General features: G+C 40.3%; 1 protein-coding gene across 1 annotated transcript; it reads left to right on the top strand.

Annotated features, from left to right (window-relative positions):
* The first annotated feature begins 4,269 nt into the window (after nt 1-4,269).
* On the top strand, nt 4,270-26,086 carry CNOT11 (CCR4-NOT transcription complex subunit 11). Its single transcript, XM_024202396.2, has 7 exons — nt 4,270-4,702; nt 8,457-8,621; nt 14,810-14,962; nt 15,310-15,512; nt 17,143-17,345; nt 23,294-23,390; nt 24,620-26,086. Exons 1-7 carry the CDS (start codon nt 4,270-4,272, stop codon nt 24,815-24,817), a joined length of 1,452 nt encoding a protein of 483 aa, XP_024058164.1. The 3' UTR covers nt 24,818-26,086.
* The last annotated feature ends 242 nt before the right edge of the window (nt 26,087-26,328 follow it).

Below are 26,328 nucleotides of genomic sequence, written 5' to 3'. Positions count from 1 at the left end.
TTACATGACCCGGGGTGGGGGGGAGCAAAGCCCAAGTCCCACCACCCAAGGTGGGAGGGCCAAAGCTCCGCCACCCAGGGCTGAAGCCAAAGCCTGAGCCCCATTGTCTGGGGCAGCAGGGCTCAGACTTCGGCTTCAGTCCTGGGCTCCAGCAGGTCTAAAGCCAGCCCTGGCGACCCCATTAAAATGGGGACCTGACCCACTTTGGAGTCCCGAACCACTGTTTGAGAACCGCTTCACTGTATCTAACACAGTATATTCTCCACAAGCAACGCCTGTGGCTGAATTCTTAAGACCATGACTTGCAGATAAGTGGAAGCTGTGTGTGGACTCATTAGTCCTGTGGTTTTTTATTCTACTCCCTGCATCAGCGGTTATTACTAACACTGCTGTTTTGAAGACACTGAAAAAGAGAGACTTTTAAGGTAGCTTACTGCAACTAATTAATTTGTATCTAATTTTAGTAGAAAAAGATCATTGTATTTGCCTTGTCTTCAAACTACATTAAATATACACATTTGAAAATGTCAATAGCCATTTAGCAATGTCTGTTTCAGATGAAAATCAATAGCATACTATTAGGCTCATCATACTGCTCAGCCTCTTATGCATCATTAAAATGTATTTTAAAAGCTTTTAACATAAATGGAAGTTGGGAAAAATGAGACATTCGGAAGATGTGCAGCATACTTAAAAGGCAATAAAGAATCAAATGGGAAACTTTAGAGGGATTTGGAAAGAATGTCCAGCAAAGTATTCACTGGGTGTGTAGAAAACATTATCAAATGAACAAAAAAGGACTGTGTGAGGGAAGCAGCGTGTCAGTGGAGTTGAGCCAACTGCTGAGGAAAACAAAGTAATAAAACATTTTAAAAGATACTTTTACAAATGGGCTTGTGGCTCTTGTCATCTTCCCTTTGTTTGATCTATAATATCACTGCTCCACAATGCTAAGTAATGTATCTAAAAATACCGTTCACATTTTATTTTCCTTCCAGAGAAGAATCACATTAAGTCCTAAAAGCAAGTTTAAAAAATAGTATTTCTGAGCTTCTTCCTGGTGACCACTATCTTGCTGAAAAGTGACATCATTTGTGATAATGTAGGGCCCAAATTCAGACAGTGTAAATTGCTTCTTCTGTCTGAAATAGCACATAAATAATCAGAACTTTGTGATTTAACATTTAAACAAAATATAAAAAATTGAAAAAAATAAAATTCTCTTTCTGCTACAGAGAATGGGATGGGAAAAATTGTTTTTAAAAAAGCAAAATTTCCTTGTGAGCTAAACTACTGTGCATATGGCCAGGATCTATGTATTCTCCTTACTTATTCTGATCTCTTGTCTGGACATACCACCCTTAATGTGGTTGAGATGACTTTTTTCAAATTCATCATATTTTAAACAAAACATTATGGACCAACATCAGTTGTGGTGTAAGCAAGGTGTAACTCCATTTACTTCAGTAGAGTTACTATACTAAGGTTAACATTTTCTCCTTAACTATATGAGGAAGGATGAAGATTACATTCAGGGTAAATTTTTTGAAGAATTATCTGCCTTAGAATGGGTCTTATACATCAAAAACAGTCTCCAAAGAACCATCTGCATCTAACCCTGAGTTCTGAGCTGGGGTACAAAACAAGAACTTCCTAGGATACCAAAATCTGTATGTTAAAATATGGGGTGGTTACAGTCATGTTCAGGTAGGCACCAAAATATATAAATGGGATTTTCAACTACAAATATTGTTTTTACGGAGTCCTTGTGCAGACAAAACTTCTTTGCTAGTTTAAGGAATAAATAAGGAGTTCAAGATTTGCTGCAGAAACTGGGCATCTCATGATAGTAACTGATAGTCAATAACTTTTTTCCCATTGATTTAGTTGATACTTGTTAAAACAATCCTTGAAATTTTGCACTTTGTCATATCTCAGGGGGGAAAATCCTTCCTGAAGGCTACCCGGTTTTGTGAGTAAGAAATAGGAAAAACTGTTTTCCTTGCTATAGAACAGTTAGGCAGATAAACAGAAAAATGATTCACAAACAACTTGGGTGCTTCAACCATATTCACCACCCTTTTTATTTGCTTTTTCTGAACATTCATGCAAACAGTTTTATTTGTAAGATTCTTGAAAAGTGCATTTCAGGTTCATAGTCAACATTAATTTAGCCTGTAAGCCTCTGATCCTGCAACTGGATCTGCACGGATCAGGACCTAAATTAAATTGCTTTTGGGTGGAAGCAGTAGAAGTCCAGTGGGGCCACGATTTCAGCACTATGAAGGCATCTCCTATGCTGTGGAAGGTGAGTATGTAGAGCTACATGAATTTTAGCATGCCTTTCTATGTGGACTTCTGACATTGGTTGAAAAGGGGAACTTTCAGTACAATGTACAGCAGCTAACTGGCTCAATGATACCTCTCTGTGTAGACATGTTCATGTTTCGAAGTCAACCAGTTTTCAGCACACTTATGCAGCTGTTGTACTATAATGGTTGGGCCTGGAGCTATGGCCAAATGTTCAAACTGGCATCTTTAAAAACTAACTACTAACTCAAGATTTATTCCTGTATGGTTATCCAGTAAGGCTTGTGGCATCTCCTGTAGTATTGATGCTATGCCAATATGTCTATATTTCTCATTACAAGGAATTAGATTTAAAAAAAAATCTGTTTCTGCTATAGTTGTCTCATTCATGGTTTTCTGACGTGCCTAGTTGTAGTGAAGAAAGCCTTTTTTTAGAGAAAGGCTTCCTTTTTTTAGGGGGAAAAAATCATTACTAGGTATGATTGCTAGAAAGATGTGTGAATAGACCCAGATCGACTACATCTCCTTACTATATAAAAACATCCCAAATGAGATGGAACACTTAAACTATCAAGGAAAGGAATTTATATTTAAGGAGGAAAGACTCATGAGAATAATAAAATCTGGCAATGCTTTAATTTCATTTTTGGCCATAGGGTGGATCTCACCCCTCCCCAGCCTGTTCTTGAAAATAAGGCAGGTGATCTAAAAAACAAACAAAAAAAACCAACCACACCTGGGTAGGGAGTTACTTCTGTTTTTAGCTATTTAGCCTGGTTGCTGAAAGAACCTAAAATATAATCTCTATAGCAAATCAAACAATTTGCTATAACTTTTTTCTGTCTCTTTCCCTGTCCCGCTCTCTCTGCTGCCTCCTCCCTTACAAAATGTATTTGGGGTTCGCTGGTCCTGGGATATTTTTGTTCCGTTATTCTTCTCTATTTTAAAGTGTGGTTGCAAACAATATCACTGACCATTTTAGCAAGGAAAGAAAAGCAACTTCTACAATCAAATCATTGAGCTTTTTCTTTAGCTTTACCTACTGTTAACAAATCAATCTAATCCGCGCCTCACATGATCTGATTATGGCAATACAAGTAGAATTCCTTTTAAAATTACTAACACTACACTGCCAGTCAAATAGATTGCTAAAGCGGTATCTTGCCAAGCCAAATTGCCAATGACACTGTGTAGTCTGCAGTGGGCATCTGCCTGAGGAGTGCTTCTGAAGCCTCAGGAAAGCCTGTGGTCTAATAAGCAAGCGCAGGACTCCGGGTTCCTGTTCCCGAGGTATTTGTAAAGAGAGGCTGGCGCTCGGCCGGGCCCGCTAGCACGACGAGGCTGTATTCGCGGATTCACGTAGCTCGGGCGCACCAGGCAGCGGCCCACACACGGCCTGCTAAGGCACACCCTGAGTCTCGGCGGCTCAGGCCGCTCCAGTGGCGGCCGGGCACTGGCGGCCCAGGGACGCGCTGTGAGGCGGGAGAAGCCCGCACATGCCCCGCCTCCCGCACTGGGGCGGCCCCGCCTCCCTGGGCGGAGCACCCAGCCCCGTCCCCGTTAGCAGCGGGCAAGGCCTTGCCTCCCACGGGGGCAGCCGCCGGCCGATCCCCTGCCGCCTCCCCCTACACAACCGCCTGGCTTGTTGAACGACAGTGTCGCAAAGTTAAACACTCCGGAGCGCGACTTTACGCTGGCGGCAGCCAATCATTTGCCTCACTCCGGCTCCCCTTGGGGCAGCCGCCGGCCAATCCCGAGCCGCGATAGCTCCCTCCCTCCTACAACAACAACAACCACCCTATGGTCTGTTGAGCGACAGTGTCGTAAAAGCGCCGTACCGGAGCCGGCGCGCAGCTTTACGGCAGCAGCGGGCCGACAAGCTCGGCGGGGTGGGGGGAGGCGGTGCGGAGCCGGCCCGCCGGGGTGTGCACGCGCGCGCGCGCTCGCGCGGGGAGCTGGATGCCCGGGGGCGGGGGTAGCCCGGCGCCCTGCACTCTGGTGGGAGCGGAGGCGGGGGCCCCCGGCGCCGGGGGGGAAGCGGGCGGCGCGGCGGCCCCGGCGGGCAGGATGAGCCTGTCGCCCAAGGAGCTCTCCAGCCTGCTGAGCATCGTGTCGGAGGAGGCGGGCGGCAGCACCTTCGAGGGCCTGTCCAGCGCCTTCCACCACTACTTCGGCAAGGCCGAGCACTTCCGCCTGGGCTCGGTGCTGGTGCTGCTGCTGCAGCAGCCCGACCTGCTGCCCAGCCCCCCGCAGCGCCTCACCGCGCTCTACCTGCTCTGGGAGATGTACCGCACCGAGCCGCTGGCCGCCAACCCCTTCGCCGCCATCTTCGCCCACCTGCTCAACCCCGCGCCCGAGCGCGGCGACGAGGCCGAGCGGCCGCCGCTGTCAGGTACCGCCCGGGGCGCGGGGGCTTCCGCTGAGTAACCGGCTCCGCTTCTCGGCGGCCGTCACGGCGCTGCGAGGCCCGGCCCCCGCGGGGTGGGGGCGCCGCTGAGGTGGCTCCCGGGCTGTGGCCGCTCAGCAGAGATCGGGCCCGAGTCTTTCGGGGGAGACAGGCGGGGGCCTGGAAGGAGGCTCCGCTCGGAGCGATGCTTCGCTTTGTGTCCACTGGGCCGGAGCCTGCCCCAGCCCCCTTCTCTAGGCCCTGTGTGCGGGGGAGGGGGCTGCATTTTTCACACAAGTTTTCAGGAGGTTAAGTTACATCTTTGTTCAGCAAAGTCCGCTCCCTTTCCTTCAGCTCCTCTGGTTCCAGCGCCTGTCCCCTTAGCTCTTCACTCATCTAAATTGCCCTCTAGCAAGCAGCAAAAGAAACCCGGATTATTCTCATGTCAAACACTTCAAAACAAGCCCTTCGGGCCTTTTTTACACATTATAAAACACCACCCACCCTTTTCCTTTGCAGTGTAGTTCAGAAAACATGGTTAAAAGCACATCTCAACAGCGGTCATGCACCTCTCCATTCAATTGGCAGTGCACATCACTCTGGCTCTCAGTTTTGGGGGCATTAGATTAAAGCCATGAAAACTGAGAAGCTGTGCATACGGATAAATTACCCCTCCAAAATCAGAAGGATTCTGATTAAGGTAACTAATATACATAGCAGATAAACTGAAGAGAGACAGGCATGCTTAACTCTGTTCCCCAATATTGGCGAGATCTTGGTTGTTTGAAGCCAGGGAAGAGGCTGTTTGTGCCTGAGGGAATTTGCAAGAAGTGAGGTTTTCCTGTTCTCAGTACAAATGAATCCCTGGAATAGGTCCCTCTCTGTGTGATCCAGGGCCAAAAGGGGACCCTCTGCTCCAGATACTTATTTTTATGGTGTCTTGCATCTGAAGAAGTGAGGTTCTTACCCACAAAAGCTTATGCTCCCAATACTTCTGTTAGTCTTAAAGGTGCCACAGGACCCTCTGTTACTTTTTATTTTTATGGGGGGCAAGGGACAGGAAAACCTCATTAATTTAGTGCCCCCCAAACTGGGAATCAGAGTGGTGAGTACTGAGTGATGCATGACCCTTGTTGAGAGGTGTGTTTAAATATTTTGTCTTTGAAATTGCCCTACAAAGGAAAGGGGGGCGAGGGTTGCTGTTTTATGATTAAAGAAGGCCTGAATCACTTAAAAATAAGCATTTGACATGAGAATGATCAGGGTTTGCTTTGAAGAACTGGAGGGATTAATATAAGGTGCTGAAACCAGAGGAACTGAAGGAAAGGGAATTTGGAGAGGCAGTGTCATTTGATTAACTTCTAATTTAATCACACTGTAAAAAACATCTTAAATTCCAGACAAACACTGGAAAGAACAGAAAAGTTCTTTTGTGAAAGATTCAGCGCTCCACACTACTTTCCTGCATTTGAGAGCTGAGGGAGCACCCAGTCAAGCTTTTTAGAAAACAAAACAAGTTCCTTGTATTTTTAATGTAAAAACAAGCAGGGATTTTTTTGTTTTTGTTTTTTTGCCAAGTAACTTCTTTAGATTGTTGGATTATAGCTTGTTTGCAAACAGCTCATTGTGAGTGTTCAAAACCTGAGCCGTTTGTACCCCTTGGTCACATGTAAAATGTTTCATCTCTGATTGGATGTTATTTTTAGCCTCTGATTTCTGGAACAAATACAAATGAATTCTGGATTCTTTCTGAGTTTTAATAGTTTAAAACTTGCTTTTCCAGCAAAACTTTCACTTCATTAATATTTTCTAGACTATTTATTGAAAGCACAGTCAACTTGTTTGAACATTTAAATATTAAAGCAAACTTCTTTGGGGGGGCAATATGCTCCAAGCTCTGTTGGTGACAGTTTAGAATGTGGGGTAAAGGGTGTTGAACTTTACAAGCTCTGCTCTAGAGAGTATATAAACTTGCTATATTCCACTAATTTAAATCCAAGTGATTTTCAAATCCGAACTTCCCCTCAGCTGAAAGTAAAATTCTGTGGATTCACACTGATGGTTATTAGAATGATTATCTTTGATGTGACTACTTGAAATATTGTCCTTTGGTATATATTTCAGTAAGGAGTATTTATAACATGCTGCAAAATGAGTCTAAAATATTTATAACTTAATTTGAAAAGTTCAAATTTTAAAGTCTGTTAAAGGTTTCAGAGTAGCAGCCGTGTTAGTCTGTATCCGCAAAAAGAACAGGAGTACTTGTGGCACCTTAGAGACTAACAAATTTATTAGAGCATAAGCTTTCGTGGGCTACAGCCCACTTCTTCGGATGCATCCCAATGTAGCTTTCGGATGTAGCCCACGAAAGCTTATGCTCTAATAAATTTGTTAGTCTCTAAGGTGCCACAAGTACTCCTGTTCTTTTTAAAGTCTATTAAAGTTACTATAGTGCTTACTAAGATGTATGGATGTGCCAAGTTTAAATTTTATTTACATTGAAAACTAAAATGGCTAAAGTACAAAATTCAAAACTTACAAAGTATTATAAATTCTGCTTTAACAAAAAATGGAGATCTTGTTTAACACTTTTGATAGCTATAAACTTCTAAAAACGGGCAAGTTCTGCTCAGTCTTAAAGGGATACTGTCAGTTTTACATGGCCCAAAAATAAAGTTCCATAAAACTTTGTTTATAAACATTCAAGACTAATAGAAATGTTTCCATAATTTTAACAAAGTTGTTTTGAAACAAACATTCCCTGCAGTGTATGAAGCCCAAACTCAGCAGCATTAAGAACCTGAAAGAGAAACTGATGTGATTTGTATTTCTTGGCTTTGAAATGAAAATCAAACTATAAATAGTGACAGGTAAACTGGATTCTAAAAGTTTTTCACTTTGAATAATTTGTAGAGTTAATAGCAACTTGTTCACCACAAACTACAATGAATACTAGGGCTGTGACTAGCAATGTGCCTGTTATTTGTTAATAATTGATCATTGGTCTAAATTAGAAAACAAAACGATGCATCAAGACTGCTTTACATTCAAAACCAAATTTAAAAAGTTGTGTGGGGAAGGGTTGGGAGCTGTTTACTACTTTTGGCAAATTTTTCTCTTCTGTTCCTTTCCTGATGGCCTGTTTGTATTCAGTGTTCTCTTACAGAAGGGTTCAGCTTTCTTTGTATTTGCCTAGTTTTAATCAAATTGCCTTTCTTTGCTGGAGCACCCAAATGCAAACTATTCCCCAAAGTGTAACAGAGCTTGATATGACTACCTGGGTCTCATAGATGCAATTGCAGTTTAAGAGCTTATGTTTTACTAATATGAATGACCAAATATTGGTAACAGCTGAAGAACTAGGTTTTATTAATTATAATAATTAAACTAATTTTAGATGGCTTCCTTGGCCCTTATGGTATGCTGTGACCTAGCCTTCAACACAATAATGGAGACATAGGGCTGTTGAAGTAAGTCTAAAACTATTTAATAGTTAAAACCAAAGAAACCTTGACTGGGTTTAGTTCATTAGACAGTTTAAGCAAAATTATTCTGTATAGCTCATATTTAAATGCTACATAGGTAGAGACGTGGATTTAATTTAAAATATTAACACAACTGAATATTCTTAGTGTCGGCCTAATTCATACATTTTAATATTTGTGCCATAGTTTGTTTAGCAGACATCGCTCCTTCATAGTAGAAAGCGCAAAGTATTAATTGCAACTGTATTACAAGTGAGGAAAATTGTTTTTCTCAGGTTTCTTACCTCCCATAACTCCACCAGAAAAATTCTTCCTTTCCCAACTGATGTTGGCTCCTCCTAGAGAACTCTTCAAGAAGACTCCTCGACAGATTGCCTTAATGGATATAGGAAACATGGCCCAGTCAGTGGATATAAGTGGACTTCAGCTAGCACTAGCAGGTAAGAAATAACAAACCATTTTAGGTATATCCTGACAGCTTTTCCTTGAGATAATAGTGAAAGTGAGATATTTCTTTTTAAGTGTAAAATGAGTTGAGCTATAATTCTAGACTGTAGAAACTTTAAGCACAGGGCATTTTTAACTGCCTTATATTTGGCTTAAAAAGCAAGTTTTATACATGGAATTTTCTTCTTTGAGGCTGTGAAGACACTTTTTTACAATATAGGAAAAGGCTTTCCATCTGAAAAATGTCTTTTGTTCTGTTGGCAGTTTTCATGCTTAAAATTTATTCCCTTGTATCTTGTGCAGTATTTCCAATTTCAGAAACACAGGATAACTTACTATCAGGCAGCCATTACGCCTCTTTCTTCAGTTATATCTTTTGGCAAGAACAGGTGTTATAACTGAATTTGTGCTAGTTTTTATAAATCTGAGATGATTTAGGTTTTTGTTACTTCCTAAGTATTGTCTCCAGATTGGGAAGGTGGCTAATTTGGCTGACTGTATCTAGTAAAAGTGATGCTTTTAGACCACTTGGCAGGAGAAAGAGAGAAAAAGGTGGTGGTTGTGAGCCATCTCTTTTAGTAGGTCACTTTTGGAGCTACTGATTAAAACAGTAGGAAAGATGGATATAGTGAATGGGGGCCAGTTTGGAGCACCAAAAATGCGAGTTTGGCCTTATAAGGATTTGATAACGATTGGTTATGATTTCAAAACTGTTTTTTTCCCCTCATTGTTTGATAACTAACTTTTTAATACCTAATCTTGGGATAATTAGACAAATATTAGTGTGATATTCAACCTATTGCCTGAGTTTTCCTGCCTTAGTCTGGTGTCTCCCTCTTTGAATCTTTCTGGGCATTTTTGTGAATTCTTTATTCTTTGACTTAAACTTTCAAAAATGACTTGACACTTTGGGTGCCCAAATTACAAAGCATTGAAGGGGTCTGATTTTTCACAAGAGCTGTGTACTTGCCCTCTGAAAATCAGGTCCCTTTTGAATGGTGTTAAATTAAGAACCCAAAATTACTAAATTTCCTGTTTTTGCTGGAAGTTCCATACATTTTGGTTTGTCTTGTCTTCAAAATACAAAGCCAGTAGTATTTTTGAAAATGGAACAAATTCATTGATATTGGTTACTTTTAAAAATAAGTAGCTGAATGTGCAATGCTTATTCTATATGTAGTGGATACAACAAAATTATACAGTAAATCACATACATAACTAATTTGACTACATAGAGACCTTAGGCTATCTCTGATCTGACATGTTCATGAGAGAGACAATGTGGCTGAGGTAATATCTTTTATTGAACCAACTTCTGTTGGTGAGAGAGACAAGATTTGTTTCTTGGAATAAATGCCTGCCATTGTCTATGTGCCTCATATGAAGGCAACTCCTCTTGCTGCAGTCTTGACACCTAGGAATCACCTTTTTGACTGGCTTCTCCATTTATAAAATAGCTTGTTTCAAGTCCATATTTTTCCCAGTAATCGAAGATGTAGAAAAGAAGTTAACTGAGTTGTCCATAAAATATAAAAAGAGTGAAACAAAAATGCTTGAACTTAAAAGCTATTGAGATCTTTGTTTATATTTGTCCCTCTTTCATGGCCGATCTTGTCCTGTAAGGGTTGTAAATCTTGATGGCTTCTGTAAAGGTGTTCTCCTATTCAGAATATCCCTGGATTCATTTTAGGGACAAGTTTGTTCTAGAATGTACCTCACAAAGAATTACTCCTATTCACAAAAATTGAAAGCATTCTGTCAGGATAACTATCCTGAACGTTAAATTACATATGGGAAAGACAACTAATGTATTCTGTCCTTTAATATCTGATCTTCTCTGAGTAATATCCTAAGTAACAATCAGAATTTAAATGTGAACAATTTGACTTGCAGCTGTAATTGCTTTTTTTAAAGGGCAGAAATACAGTTTCATAAGGACTTTAGATTTTTTTTGTTTGATCAGTATTAACTTCAGCCTGCTGATTTGCAGAATGTTTTTGCAAAATTTGCCCTATTTGCTTCTGTTTCTTTAGTTGTACTTCTGCCTGTTTGGATCATTATCCTGCCAAAAAACGTCATTTTCTGATGCTGGTGGAAAAAGGAAGTGTTCTGGCAAAATACTGCCTTTATTCGATACGGTTAGCCTGACAGAAGACTACGTTGGTTAAGGGTAATTGGCTTGTAGTCAAAGCTGCTTTTTCCAATACATTTCAGCACCTTCCGTTAGGAATCAAAGGAAGCTTCCTGCAATTTACAGAAGAGAAAAAATGTAGCACCACAATAGATCTCCAACAACTGCTTGCCTTTGAATAGCTTTTTTACTTTGTTAGGGTGATCAGACAGCAAATGTGAAAAATCGGGACGGGGTGGGGGGGTAATAGAAGCCTATATAAGAAAGAGACCCAAAAATCGGGACTGTCTCTATAAAATCGGGACATCTGGTCACCCTACTTTAAGTGGCGTGGGTTAAGGTGCTTATGCTCTTCCCATAAACAAATTAATCTTTAGCTCTTTTATTAAGGATTCTGCTTTAAATACAGCTTTTGCTTTCTTTAATCCCAAAGAATCAATCTGGCCTGATCCTGTAACCTTCTGTATGTTGGCAGACTGCAGTGATCACATGGAGCTTCACTGAGTTCATTTGAGGCTCCTTTCAAGCCCAAGAGTCTTCATGTGTGCACTGAATTGCAAGACGGGGCCTAAACCTGTTGTAGATCTCATAATAATATCTGATGGTATTTTATTCTCTGGGAATACTGGGGTCCAAATCAAACCTATAATTTACTAGCAACTATTGACCAGCTATGACCTTAAATTGCACACCACAGTGCCACCAAACTGAAATGATATCTACCGTATATACTCGTTCGTTAGCCCGTTCATTTATAAGCTGACCCCCCAGGATGGTTAGGTAAAAATAGCAAAAACTGTATGACCCTTTCATAAGCCAGCCTTATATTTCAGGGGTCGGCAAACTTTGGCTCCCGGCCTGTCAGGATATGCTGCTGGCAGGTCGGGACATTTTGTTTACTTGGAGCATCTGCAGGCACGGAGCCCCTCAGCTCCCACTGTCCGCGGTTTGCCGTTCCCAGCCAATGGGAGCTGCGGGAAATGGCGTGCCACTTCCCACAGCTCCCATTGGCTGGGAACGGCGAACTGCAGCTACAGGGAGCTGAGGGGCTCCGTGCCTGCAGACGCTCCAGGTAAACAAAATGACAATGTATTAGATATTCAATTTAATGATTCCATAGAGTTTAAAATCATCAAATTTTGGTGTAGACCCGTTTATAAGCTGACCCCGCCCTTTGATGCGTCATTTTTTTACCAAAAATATTCGGCTTATGAACGAGTATATACAGTACTCATCTTTTAGATGTGACATTTAGCCTGTTGGATTAATTGTAATGTGCAGGAGTTGGTCAAGAATATTCCGAAAAATATTCTTTTTAGGATTGTATACTGGAGTTCTAAACAGTTTATAAACCAGTAGAAGCATTCTGAAAATTGGTGAAATTGGATTTTTATTTTTTGCAATCAAGTATCTTTTCTTGGGAAACTGCTAAGAAAGTAATCAAGTATATAATATATATCCTTGAAGGAAAAATATCCTACCAAGTTAGTTCAGTGAGTCAATATTCAGATAAAATAGAGCAGAAAACCACCAGATACTTTGCAATAAATAACTTCTGCTTATTCCTTTGCTTTGATGGAAAAGGTACATCCTTGTTCCCTTGCCAGCCCTAGGAAATACACCTAGAAAAAACCTTTGGATTCAGCAGGCTATCATTATCTGTGGAAGAGAGTTCTGTTATCTAACATTGAGTCTGGTTTTTGAGAGTGGGTTCAGTTAAAATTTTGAACACTAGATAATTAGGGGACCATATCTAGCATGAAGAACATTTCTACAGAGAAAAGCTATGAGTACTAGCTCGCCAGGTTCTAAATAAAGGAGAAAGTATAAATAGCTTCAGTGTAGGTAGAGGCAATATACAAGCTCAGTTACACAGAAAATGAAGCAGTAGTTTAATTTCAGGATGGTGTCTCTCTTCAGTGACTGCTGGGCCCAAAACAAGAGCTGTATTAGTTATGGGACCAAGATGTCAAGCTTCAAATTATCAGAGGCTGAATCCATTGAGGAGCATGCTATTTACTCCCTGAATGACTAGATAAGCACATACTTAGACTTCGCCTTGCAGATGGAATCTGTTAGCAATGCTGTAGGGCTGGCATCTGTTAATCAGCTACTGACTTTCATGCAGTAAGGTTGACCTATTTTAAAATGAACTGATCAGGGTGACAGAAGGTAAAGACATCCTTTCTCACAGTTCTACAGAGAGTTGGAGCCTGAAATTTAGGATTAGGAATAAAGGATCAGCCACTCCCAGTCCTCAGCTTGTCTGAGCACTCCTAGGACAGAAGCTATGTTATGGTTTCTCAGAATGTATCCATAATTTTAAAACTTATTTTCCTTTCTCTATAACCAGCTTTGCAGTAACAAAGAATATCTACTGGATTTAGTAGTATTACTGTGTAATGTTTCCTATGCTGTATAATTTGGCCTTTGTAGGGGCATTGTCCACCTCTGAACAATTCTTGGTTACAATCGTAGTCCAGATAGTGCTGGATGTCCCATGCTGCTGGCTCACTTCCAGCTGCATAAAATTTTAATTTGTATTAGACTCCTAATATATTTTTTCGACGTAAGCAATTGCTATAGTTGCTACTGGGATGTTGACAACAAATGGGGGAGGGTAGTTATTCTATGCAACATCACTAAAAACACAGTCCACATTGAAAAATCTTTTAGCTCTGATTTAGATTTTCTTATGGCCCCCATTATTGTTGAGTCTGAATGCCTATGTTTGTGTGGGTCTTCACACAACAGTGGGGGAAGCGGGAAGAGGGAGAGAGAAATGTGACTGTAAAAGCACAATTGGCAGGGGGACAAGTGTGGCAAGAATAGTGCATGAAAAACTACTTCGAACTCATTTTTTGAAACTGACTAGATCAGGGGTTCTGACACTTTCCACAGGCTAGGTCACGTCCTAGAGCAGGGGTTCTCAACCATTTTATTTCTGAAATCCCTTCTCCCCCATGCTATAAAAACTTCAGGGCCCTGCGGGGCACCGGGGCTCAGGGCTTTGGCCCCATGTAGGGCTATCATGTTTCAGGTTCCCTAAAAAAGGACACTGCCAGAGGGTGGAGGCAGAGGGGGCGCTGGAAGGGGGAGTCCCCTAACTCTCCTGTGCCCCTTCTACCCTGACCTCTGCACTCCCTTCCTGTGCTTCCTGGGCACTTGGTGCAGCCTGTCTCTCACCTCCAGCAGCTGCACATAGCTTCCCCCCGGAAACATCCTCAGCCCGTCCTCTTTCTGCCCTTTCCACCAGCTCACCTGCTGTGAAATGCAGCCCCAACTGGAGCTGCTCCTTGGAGAAGGGGTTCAGGATCTGGCAGTGTGAGGCTGACATGCTGCATTATGAAGCTGTTTGGTCCCTCACAGCTGACAGATCCTGCCCAATCAGCTGGAAGGGAAGGAACCAGTGAGGTGCAGAGACAGCTCTTTCCGAGCTACCTATGGTCTGCAAAAGCCTGGATATAGCCTCTGATTTGAAAAACCTGCTCAGACAGACAGTGGAGAATCAAAAGAGGCTATGTCCAGGGAAAACCTGGACATATGGTAATCCTAGGGTGCCGGGGCTCCTGCCTCGCAGGGCATGGCCTCCTAAAACCAGCTCATGGCCCCGCAGGGGACTGTGGACCCACTTGAGAACCACTGTCCTAGAGGATTCTCACAGATAGCTTATGTTCTCTCCCATTCACAGTCAATCACTGCATTGCTGCCATTTGCAATTATGTAAACCCTTGTGACAATTACAACAATTGCTGTTTACATGGAAAAATAATACTGGGAAAGTGTTAGTATTTTTAGCAATATAATGCAGTTTTAGGAAGTGGAAAGAAGGAGAGCCAACACCATGTGACTGACCAATCAACTCTTTGCACACCACCAGCAAGTGCTCCATGGCCCACCGTTTACAAACCTGAACTAGATTTCATGTTGACACTGTCTCTTTAAACCAATGCTGTTCTAAAACTCAGATTGTCTCCTGCTACTTTTAGTATTCCTGACATCTGTATTTTGGTTGTATGCTTTAATATCGTGGACTGAACTTTTTTTCAGAGCGTCAGTCTGAGTTGCCAACACAGAGCAAAGCTAGCTTCCCCAGCATTCTCAGCGATCCTGACCCAGATTCCTCAAATTCTGGTTTTGACAGCTCTGTTGCCTCACAGATCACTGAAGCTTTAGTGAGTGGACCAAAACCACCTATAGAAAGTATGTGCATCTTTGTTTACTCTTAAATTTCTGTAATCTTTGGCACAATTACTTAAGGAATGACATAAGTGATGTGTTGAGCTACTTTTCTCTAGATTGAATTGTATGTGACCAAGCTCATACGTCATAGTACAAAACTCCAAAAATTAATCTGACTGTACATTGAAAAGTATTACAGTTGTGGGAGGGAGAGAGGACCAGTCATCAGACTGCTATTGTCACCCTTATATTAAATATACAGTATAGTAGCCTTCTAAATTTAAAATGATTTTTCATTGAGTAATACAAAAAGGACTTCACCTCTTTAATTTTCCTTTGAAAGAAAACTTTACAACATTGTCTTTCAGGTCACTTCCGACCAGAGTTTATCCGGCCACCACCTCCACTCCATATTTGTGAGGATGAGCTGGCTTGGCTAAACCCAATAGAGCCAGATCATGCAATTCAGTGGGATAAGTCAATGTGTGTTAAAAATAGCACTGGAGTGGAGATCAAACGCATCATGGCTAAGGCTTTCAAAAGTCCTTTGTCGTCTCCACAGCAAACACAGGTGGGTCCTATGTGCCAGCTGCCCTCCCTTCTAATCTTTCCTATGCATGTTTATATTTCATACATTTTAGAAAACTAGGGTCAAATTAAATGACTTAAATAATTTTCATCTCATTATAATTAGGGTTGGCAGAATTCAATTTTTTAAATAATTTCAGTGGATAATATCAATGTTTATTTAAGCATTTTTTCAAATTTTTATCAATTTATAATTTCCTGTATTTGTGAACATTTGGAGTCGGGTGAGACAGTAATTATTTAATGACTGTAAATGTTGAGATTCAAAAAGTTAAAGCTTCATAGCCATTAAAACATGAATTGTCAACATCACATGTCAAAATATACAAAGTAAATATCCTTAAATCAAACTCTTAAGTTTTCAAGCAGCATTGTTCTTACGTGGCCTATCTGTACATTTCAGTTATCATGGATGGAAATATTTTGCATCGGTGTATATATGGTGAAATCAACATATACAGATACAAAATTCTAATCCTTCCAAGCCTAATTATATTACATAAAATTAAAATAGTCACATAGCAGACCCAGTGAAGCAGGATGATGGGACTCAAAACAAACAGTAGCCTGTGGTGCTAAGATGGAAGTGTCACTAAAAGGTTTAAACTCTCTAAACTCCTGTGTAGAGCACTAATCTGTCTGTGGGCACTCCAGAAGTTTGAAGATTTGTCCTGCCGAGGAGTGGACTTGTTTAAAACTGTCTCCAAATTTAGGAAATCTCAATGTTGTTTGAGTTGTCTTGTCTCAATACCAAAATTTCAGTCTTGGCTTGTGTATGGTCAGATAAGGAAAGTATTTTTTAAAACTTGTCTATCTGCTGTTTCTACACACACCTTCATTAGCTGAACAAATGCAAAATGTGACTAGTAACTAGCAACAGTATTTCCCTGCTAGGATAACCTTGTTGTAGTAATGCTGTTTCAGGTTTGGCAGAGGCTTTCAATGAGATGGTTATTTAGAAATGCTAAGGGCCTGATCTTGTCTGGCTGAAGTTACTGTTACTACTGACTTCAATGGGCCTTAGTCTTATCATTGTACTGTATAAGAAGGGAGATGTTCTAGTACAACTATCTCTTTCTGTCTAGGATAACTTATCAGAGTTGTTGGTCAGCTCAGTTCAACAGTGTATTTGCCAGTTCAATGAAAGAGCTAGAGCAAGAGAAAAAAATGAAACTTGGATTATGTGGTTTTAAATTTTTCCACAACATACAAGGCTACTAAGTGCCATGAGCTTCAAAACCCCAGCTTCTTTTAAAGGCTTTTCTGTGCACACTTCCCCTGGATCAGAAACTGAAATATTAGAAGAAAACAAAGTATGTATAAGAAGAAATACTTAAATTCAAGTGGCTAGAATTCTCCTTTTGTGTAATTTAGATGGATTATTGCTTTTGTTTTGCAGGCTGCAACATTTTTGTAAAAAATGCATAACTGGTTGATTGTAGGAAACTTTGAGTGGCTGTTAATATCACTGGAATTTCTGCACAAGGCAGAACATCTTTTATTAAACTAAGTCATAATAAAATCCAGATTGGGTTTCTAGTTCACCTGCTCTTGTTGTGATCAAATATGTACAGTTTAATTCAAATTTAATATGCTGATGTTTTTTTCAATAGCTTCTTGGAGAATTAGAAAAGGACCCCAAGCTTGTTTACCACATTGGCCTCACTCCTGCCAAACTGCCTGACCTGGTGGAAAATAATCCTCTAGTTGCTATAGAAATGTTGCTTAAACTAATGCAGTCCAGTCAGATAACAGAGTATTTTTCTGTCCTGGTCAACATGGACATGTCTTTACATTCAATGGAAGTTGTAAATCGGTAAGTGTTTCTTGTCATCTTAAATCTAAACTTATCTTTGTGAGTTCTTGCACTGGAGTGCTCTGATCAGTGTTGTTTTTAAAGAAAATGAAAGCAGAATGTTTCACAGGGAGTACCTGATGAGTTTTACTGATCTTGGCTTTATGCGTAGTGGTATAGTCAGATTTGAAAAGTAGCTTGTTCCACTATGCCCCTAAAGGCTACCAAAGTTGGCAGGAGTTTAGGAAATAGCTGTCCTTGTGCACAAATAATACATATTAAAACAAGAAAGGGGCAGAGAAGACTCCTCTATGCTCTTTTATCACAGGACATGATCATTGGCTGGAAAAGTGCTGAACTCATCTGACTAAATATACCAATTTATACTATATAAGCAGACTCACTAAAATGCAGTGAAGTAGCTTTGAATTACCTGGCCTCTTGCCAAAAGAACTCTGAACTCTATCACTCAAAACTGCCTGTATGTCAAGTTAGTTTAATCCCTTTTATTGGTTTGTTTATATGAAAGCTGTAATACTGCTAATTAATTCAAACAAATGTAATAAACACTTCTGCATGAAATGCCACTAAAATGAGAGGCACTGTTCATTTCAGTAGGAGTATTCATAGAAATAATTTTGCAATATACACCTCTACCTTGATATAATGCCACCCGATATAACACTAATTCGGATATAACACGGTAAAGCAGCGCTCCGGGGGGGGCAGGGCTGCGCACTCCAGAGGATCAAAGCAAGTTCAGTATAACACGGTTTCACCTATAACACGGTAAGATTTTTTGGCTCCCAAGGACAGCGTTCTATCAAGGTAGAGGTGTATCTTAAAACAAGGCTGTCTGTAGTAGTGGTTTTACCTGTGTGATATGAGTCTTGTGTCCACCATTTTGTTCTGCAAATGAAATAGGGCAAATCTTGAAATCTTGCTTCTTTTTGAAATTCACATTTATATCCCACTTCTTAATATAAAAGTGTAGTTATATTGGGTTAATGGCAATCTCAGATTCACCTTTGATATTGAAATTGGAGACAGATTTCAATGTCATTTTTCAGGGTGGATTTGATTTAAATCATTAGTCAGAAAGACTCGATTTAATCATGGATTTCTACATAAAAGTGCATTCATGTTATAACCTTAATACATATTCTTCACAACTCAGAGATAGATGTAGGTTTCATTTTTAGAAGGCACACGCTATACATTTTTAAAGTGATTTATTTTGAAAACCTTTCAGATTAGTTTTACAGCTACATCTGAAAATGAATGCTTGTTTGGTTATTTCATTTACCAAAGGTAATTGAAGCAGATATTTATGAAGTTCACCTCCCAATGACTATCTCCAATTCAAGAGGTTAATCATTAATATTTGAAGGATTTTCTTGCCATGCTGTATTAGGAGAACATCACCAGACAGATATTTAAATTGTTTTATTTAACTAAAACAACAACGTTATATAATCTGGATTTTTTTCTTCAACAGCAAACATATAATATTTTAACAAAACAAGCATGAATTTTTTAATTTAGTTAAATATTCACGTTTTTTAAAATCAGGTTTGTTTTGTTAAAATTGTTTTTAACTAAAATAGTTAAATATTTGTTTTAAAAAAACAAAAATTAAATTGACTGTCAGCCAGGTCAACATGAGAAACTTAAAATATTGGCTTTTGCAGCTAACTCGGTTGTCTTCACCTTAATTTTCCAGTTTGTTCATAATCTGGAAAAGAAAAACAAGCTATCCTGCTTTTTCAGGTCCCAATCAGTTTCTCAATTTGGAATGAATTAGTCCAAAGGAAGAAAATATTCTTTCTACAGTGGCAGAAGAAACTACTGCTGTTAAAAGTGAGATTATCACTTCAGCAGTCTCTGAATCCAAGTGCTTAAGTGATTTCCACCAGTTCACTGGTGTGACTTTCTTTAAAACATCATCAGCAAACATATATTTCTTGAATGGTTCTTATTCCCAAACTGGGTCTCTTTTACGACCTGCTGCCATTATAGGTTTTCCCTTCTAGTGAGAGAATGGTATGGTACAGGGATCGGCAACCTTTGGCCCACGGCATGTCAGGGAAAGCCCCTGGCGAGCCGGGCCGGTTTGTTTACCTGCCGTGTGCACAGGTTTGGCCGATCACCGCTCCCACTGGCCAGTGGGGGTTGCGGGAAGGGCGTCCAGCACATGTGAAGGGTGAGATTGTCGTTTTTGCCTAGAGTTTATGGAAATACAATCTGGGAGCATTTTAATACCAAAACCACTACTAGCGTGACACTGAGGAAGTACTGCTTCTGCCAGGGTAAACTTACGATCTCGTTTCCTTGTTGCTCACTTTCTCTCTCCTCAAACACCTCCCCCGTTATCTCTTCTGTTTTGCAGCAGGCAGAATGAACAGGAGCAGCAAGAAACACGCAGTTCTTGTTCATTCAGTCAGCTGGAAAGCAGTGCCACCTGCCATAGAGGGAAAAGCCCTACATCTGGAATCAGTGCAGTGATTCTTTAACAGAAGGATCTGCTAGATCATGTGTTACTTTTAAAAGAGTCTACTTAGAGATGCTGACAGAAATGGATTTTGATGCCTCTGTATAATGCTACACTTATGGATGCCGTAAACTTCTAGAGCAAAAGCTCCATTGCATATGGTGGGTGCAACAGAACTGAGGTATTTCTTTGCTTTTATTTACATTACACACAAACTAGATTAAAAAACTTTTAAATTGCAAAGTCACACTCGCGAGTTGGAAAATGCCAGAATAAAACTTGTCTGTGCAGCTTTAATTCGCCCCCCCTTATGCCTGTACATTGATAGTCTTTATTTACATGATCACATACAATTTTTCCACAGGATCCCCACCGCCTTCAGTGCACAGGATGTACTTGCTCTGGGTTTGAATCAGGGTTGTGTAGTGAAGCAGACTATCTAGAACCCTGCCTCCTTTGTTGCCGAACTTGGAAGGTGTGTAGTGAAGAGAAAGGATGACCTCATGGTTAAGGCAGTTGGAGAATTGTATTCTGTCTCTGCCAGAGTTCTTGTGTGATGTTACACAAGTCACTTGAACCAAACACTTCGCATGTGATCACTAATTGTGTGTTTCTCATTTTCTGGGTGCCTGACTTGATTTGCAGAAGTGCTGAGCATTCAGAGCAGGGTTTGAATAGTATGCAGTAAATAAGACTTAAGGCCCAAGGGCCACATATAGTGAACAATGAATATAAAACAAAATATTGAATAGCTGCTCTGCTCACTTAGTGAGCATCATCCATCCTGTGCACTAAATGAACTAGAGGTCTTGTGGAAAAAATACTGTATCATAATGCATACACACAAGGGAGCCAAATTAAGACTGCACAGGCAACCTTAATTCAGGTACTTTCACTACAAAAGTGTTTTCCTGCTGATAATAGGTCATCTTAATTAATTAGCCTCTTAGAGCTGGTATGGCATCTTCTGTGTGTGTGTGTGTGTGTGTGTGTACACTCTTATTATATGTTCCATTCTATGCATCCAATGAAGTGGGCTGTAGCCCACGAAAGCTTATGCTCAAATAAATTTGTTAGTCTCTAAGGTGCCAAAAGTACTCCTGTTCTTTCTAACTCTTGAGTGTTTGACTGACATGAAGGCCACCCCCTGCCATAATTTCAAGTCCCTGTTCCATAGCATGGGGGCAGGGGAGTGCTTCAGAGAAAAGGTCACCAGAATATTTTAACATGGGCAAAACTTATTTTTCTCTTGTCTTATTCTTTGAAATGGCTGAATCATTTTGGTTAACATTTAAAAAAATAATCAAGCTGAGGTGTAGACATCCAGCATGTAAAATTTCAGCGCAGATATTAGTTTGACAAAGTTATAAGCAACTGAAAACAGGGTCTTAATGGGAAGTGTAGTGCTACCTTACTGTGAAGTGCTACCAACCCCACCTATAATACAGCTGACTTTTTTTTTTCCCCCCCCCTTCTGGCATCAGAGATGCACTCAAATTCGCTTAGTTGGGACAAACTACTGCCAGATAAGTATGTTCTGAGAAGTTTTATTATAATAGGCTTGGACGTTGACTTCCAGATCTATTCTAATTGGCCAGTTGGGTTTCATACCCATGATTAAATGTTCCTGTAGTGACATGTAGCTTGCTTGTATGTTCACACATTAAGCAACTATTTTTGAACGAGAAGCCTAATTCTTCTTTCCCACATGCCAAACCCTGTAGTTTTCTACCTTCCTGTCCCCACTTCAGCACTGCAGACTGCTTTTCTTGATGTTTAAAAAAGCAAAACTGCTAACATTGATCTGCATTAGTCTCCTGAGTAAAACGTTTAAAGTATTTAACCTGAAAGTTTACCAGAGACTACAAGCTAAGTGAGAAGTAGTTGGAACTTCTTCCCCATCTCTTGGTCTTCCAACTATTCACAAGAGGCTGAAGAAACTACCTATTACTATTCAAGGAGTTGTTAAACTTGTGGTTCCATTTCTGCTATGTTGATGAATCCTGCCTCAGGTGCACAGTATAAGTACTAAGTCTTCCCTAAACTGCTGAGTTGACAGCTCCACCCACTTTGAGCTTATAGTAGCCATCAAGCTGCTGGGGTCTCTGCTCTGCTTTAGGATGGAATGGCAGTAGGTAAATGGTTCCCACTCCTGTCTAGTATAACCACAGAAGATCACAGGCGTTCTGGTCTCCCCTACACAGTGAAAATCACATCAGTTCTGATGCAGGCAGGGTCCTCTCCACAAAAGATACAGGCCAGGAGTTTTTCATAAAATTTAAAATGGTTGGCAGTGCCAAAAGGGCAGTTTGAGGTGAGGGAGATCAGGTAAAGTAAATGTCCTGTGGGATATAAAAAACACTTGCAAAGTCTTATGATAAGACACTTACTGACCTACATGCTTCAGTCTTCCTAACCACTTCATTCAAAAGCCAAAACCTTTGTGATCCAGCAAAGTTCCATGTTGGTTGCATAGCAGTCTAGTGCAAGCTGGAGCATCTTGCAGAGCTGGCATCTAACTGGTATACTTCAAATGTGATGTAAGATCATTCATAAGTTGTATTGCCTCTCTTTGTATGTGAGTATTCAAACAACTTGAAACAAAAATCAGATGGCAGTTGTACACCTTAATGATCCATTAGTATAGTACATGTATTGGGTGATTGAAGATATTTTGTCTATAGCACTATTCTGAAAGCACAAGCTCTCTTGCTTTTTGGTATTTTAAAAAAATGTTCTCTAGCTCTTTCTTTGGTGAGACACTTCTGGTTCTTCACACCAATAGTGTGATTAACATGTTTCGTCATTTGAACTCTTTTGCACTTATTTTGAAATCTGTTTATTAATAATGTTCTAATTCCCATGACTTCTAAATTTAGAACCCTGAAAAAAACTAAGGCAAACTAACATTATGAAGCACAAAATCATGCTATTCCAGTTGTGTACTTTAAGAAATGCTCGTTTCTAGACTTGATATCTGATGCTGATATACACAGTTGCATTTGATGCTTGCTACAGTATGAAATTGTCACTCAAATAAGCTCAATATCTACTCAAATAAGCAACTTGAGAGTTTCTGTTGCTCTGCAAGCAGTGCCCATCACTAGCTTCTGTAGGGTATCTGCTTATTAGACAGGGAGTAAAGATCACATGGGTGCCTTTGACATAGGCCTCCTGCATGCAGACATCTAGAGAGTAACCTTAAATAAAACCAATTTCTGTATTGCACTTGATGTAAAAATAGATTTGCCTTTTGATGTTGGTGTCTGGCTAGTGCAACACACTTATTGGACATGTCAAAAGCCCACAACTCCAAACATTTTTGTTAACTCCCTGAGACATAACGGTGGATTGTCAATGAATCATAGACGCATTTGAATTATGAGATTAACTGTATTTGTCCATTGTTTAATGGTACTATGGATGATTAACTTGCTAGTTTATCTGTACATTAATCAGCTTGTTTTATGTTTAACAGGCTTACTACAGCAGTTGATCTCCCTCCTGAATTTATTCACCTTTATATCTCCAATTGCATTTCTACCTGTGAACAGATTAAGGATAAATACATGCAGGTGGGTATTTGAGAATGACTTGGTTAAAAAACAAGATGAGGCATATTCAGGTACTGAGATTTAATAAGGTGACTACACTGGGAATTCACATATTCCCTCTTTACAAGTTGTGGCTTCAAGAAGCAAAATACCGCTTTAATGAAATTCTGATGTTTAATAAGCATATGATTGAGTAGGGGTTCTTCCTTCAGCATTTTCATAGGGGCACAGGTAGTGGTCTTAATTTTCTGCAAAGTACTTCATGCATTCAGTAGCAAAGTAATTGTACAGTGCTTCCCTTACATTATTCAGGTTTATATATGGTGTCAGAGAGGTTCAGATTTCTCACTTGGTACCCTTCTCTCCATCCACATATTAGATGTTTTGCCTCTTCTCCTTGTCCTCAAGCTTCCAGATCCTTCCACTTCTAACTTTATTTCTGCAAAGCTATGTGCTTTGTCATCAGAGAAACACTCCAGAATCTCCTGCACTTTTCAGTGCTGTAAAGGAAGTGCTCACAGTAACCAAAACAAACAGATGGCATTCTGTTTCTAAGGAGATGCTGTGCAAAAAAGAATTAACTTGAAGTGGAAACAATATGGCTCTAAGGGCTAGTGTGTGGCATTTCTAAAACCTTTGCAAAGTGAGGCAGCACTCTGTATTTCTAACTTTCTTGCCTTGAGTTTGGCATGGCTCCCAGCTTTTTAAAATTCCGCCCAGTCTGAAAAAATCCACAACATTCTACATCATTTAGCATGAGGATAAACTATTCTGCAATAATTTCTTTTAGGAAACATTACTCTTAAAATGGGCTCTTTTTCCTAAAAGTAATGACTAAGTTACCTTTAATGCTCAGTACATATATTTAATATCCTCTTGAGTCACTCTATTGTGGAAATATTGTATTAGGATGTAAGTTTCTGCCCTAGAGATAGCCATGCCACCTATATATAAAGCAAGTGTACAGTGATAGGACCTAGTTCCTACAATCAGTAAAAAAATCTCATGCAGGATTGAAGAGCATGTCCAGCTCCCTATCCTTAACATTTATCAGTACTATAGGGCAGCAAACAGGGGAAAATAAAGGGCTAAATGCAGATTGTATAAATCTTGAAGTGAAAAGGTAGGTTAACTGATGTAACTAATTCCTTTGAATTGTCACAAAATACCAGTACAAAGGGTCAGACTCTTTTTAACAGAATTGCTTGGGCATATTTTTAGATATTAAAGCCAGACCTTTTCTGTTTCAGAACCGCCTGGTACGTCTCGTTTGTGTCTTTCTCCAATCTTTGATCCGGAACAAAATTATTAATGTACAGGACTTGTTTATAGAAGTGCAGGCTTTTTGTATTGAGTTCAGTCGGATACGAGAAGCAGCTGGCCTTTTCAGATTGCTGAAGACACTGGATACTGGGGAAAATCCTTCAGAGGCAAAAGCTTCAAAATAAGACCCTTCCAAAATTTGGCGAAACAGCGGTCAGCTGAACGTTCTGTATCATTACTTTTTTGTGTATAAATTTTAAACTTAAATCAGTGGATTGCTTGGTTTAATACTGTATAAATAGCATTTTATGCATAAAGCAAGGCAATAAATATTGCTTTTCTGATACTAGAAAAATCTTGAATTTGTTTTGACTTTTGACACTGGACACCCCATATTTTGTCTTGACTATTCAGCCTGAGGACCATTAATCCTTAATGGAAGAATCTCCTAAAGTGCAAACATTGTTTACTTCCAAGGGACTTAAATTTTACTGGACAATTATGTGATGCTGTTGTCCAAGCAAAATAAGTTTGGAGAGGGAAAGACAGAGGATGAGAATGTTCAGTGACTTGTTTCAAATCATGCTCAGCAAGCTTAGAATTGCTGCTGCCAACTGAAACTGAGGGAATGTCGTCACTCCAAATTCCATCATGCCAATTTTTTAATAATCTCATGGTACCTGTAGAGCTTTACATTAAAAAAAAAATTACATTTCTAGGGAAAATATAGATCCAACGTGCTAATCACTCCCTTTTTAATCTTTAAAGTGATCATGAAGAGGTAGTCCATCAAGAATTCTTCTCAATATTCTGGGATGGATATGGCTACAACTACACTGCATGCATCTTGGAATAGTTATTCTATGTGACCCTTTACGTGAGAAAGGATAGTCTGACAGCCGAGCTAGCATTTGTGAAAGACTATCATATCCATGAATATGGGAGCCCAGCAAAATTTTCATGACTGGCTCCCTGGGATATCCTGAGGGTGACTTGACAGTGGCATATAATCCAAGGAAAGACTGTAGTTCAAGTGTTATCCAAGTATCAGCTGCTTCCCTGAAGGAGAGTGCTGCAGTGTTCAGTGCACTTGTAGCAAAAGGCTACAGAAGGAGGTGCTCTTGGTACTGCAGAATCTGATCTCTGACACACTTTGAGTCAGGACTGAAGAAGCAGGTTCTAAGAGTTCCAGTGTTAGAGTGTATGGCAATGCCACAGACTGGTCCTATAGGAACCCTAAAAGCCTGTGCTGAGGGAGTTTAACAATCCCTTAAGATGTGGGGCTGTACTAGAGGCACATCCCTGTGGTACTGTGCTCCTTGATGACTTGCTTGGTGTTGCTTTCAGCAGCTCCTCTGATCCAGGGGATTCTCTTCTCTTTTTTATGGTACTGGGGAAGGTGACTGCTTCCTGTCAACTGATCTATCACAGCATTGCTTAATTCAGTGGGCAGCAGGAGTAACTGACTGCTCCAACAGATGAGCCTGAGAATTTGAACAGTGCCTGATAGAGGGTAAAGAGACTGGTTACCTCCAGTCTGAAGCACTGATGGCTGGGTTCTAATTAATGATCGAGAGGACCCCCAATGTTGGCCTCTGTCTGTTCTCTCAAGTGTGGGTGTGCTTTTAAAAACTCCTGCAGCACATAGTGCATTTTGATGGACTAAATGCTGCTCATAAACAAAACAGGTTATGTC

This window comes from Terrapene carolina, unplaced genomic scaffold (assembly GCF_002925995.2).
Source record: "Terrapene carolina triunguis isolate 2854851 unplaced genomic scaffold, T_m_triunguis-2.0 Scaffold21, whole genome shotgun sequence".
In the NCBI taxonomy this organism is placed as follows: domain Eukaryota; kingdom Metazoa; phylum Chordata; order Testudines; family Emydidae; genus Terrapene; species Terrapene triunguis.
The sequence above is the reverse complement of the archived record's forward strand: the minus strand, read 5'-3'. Positions and strand labels throughout refer to the sequence as shown.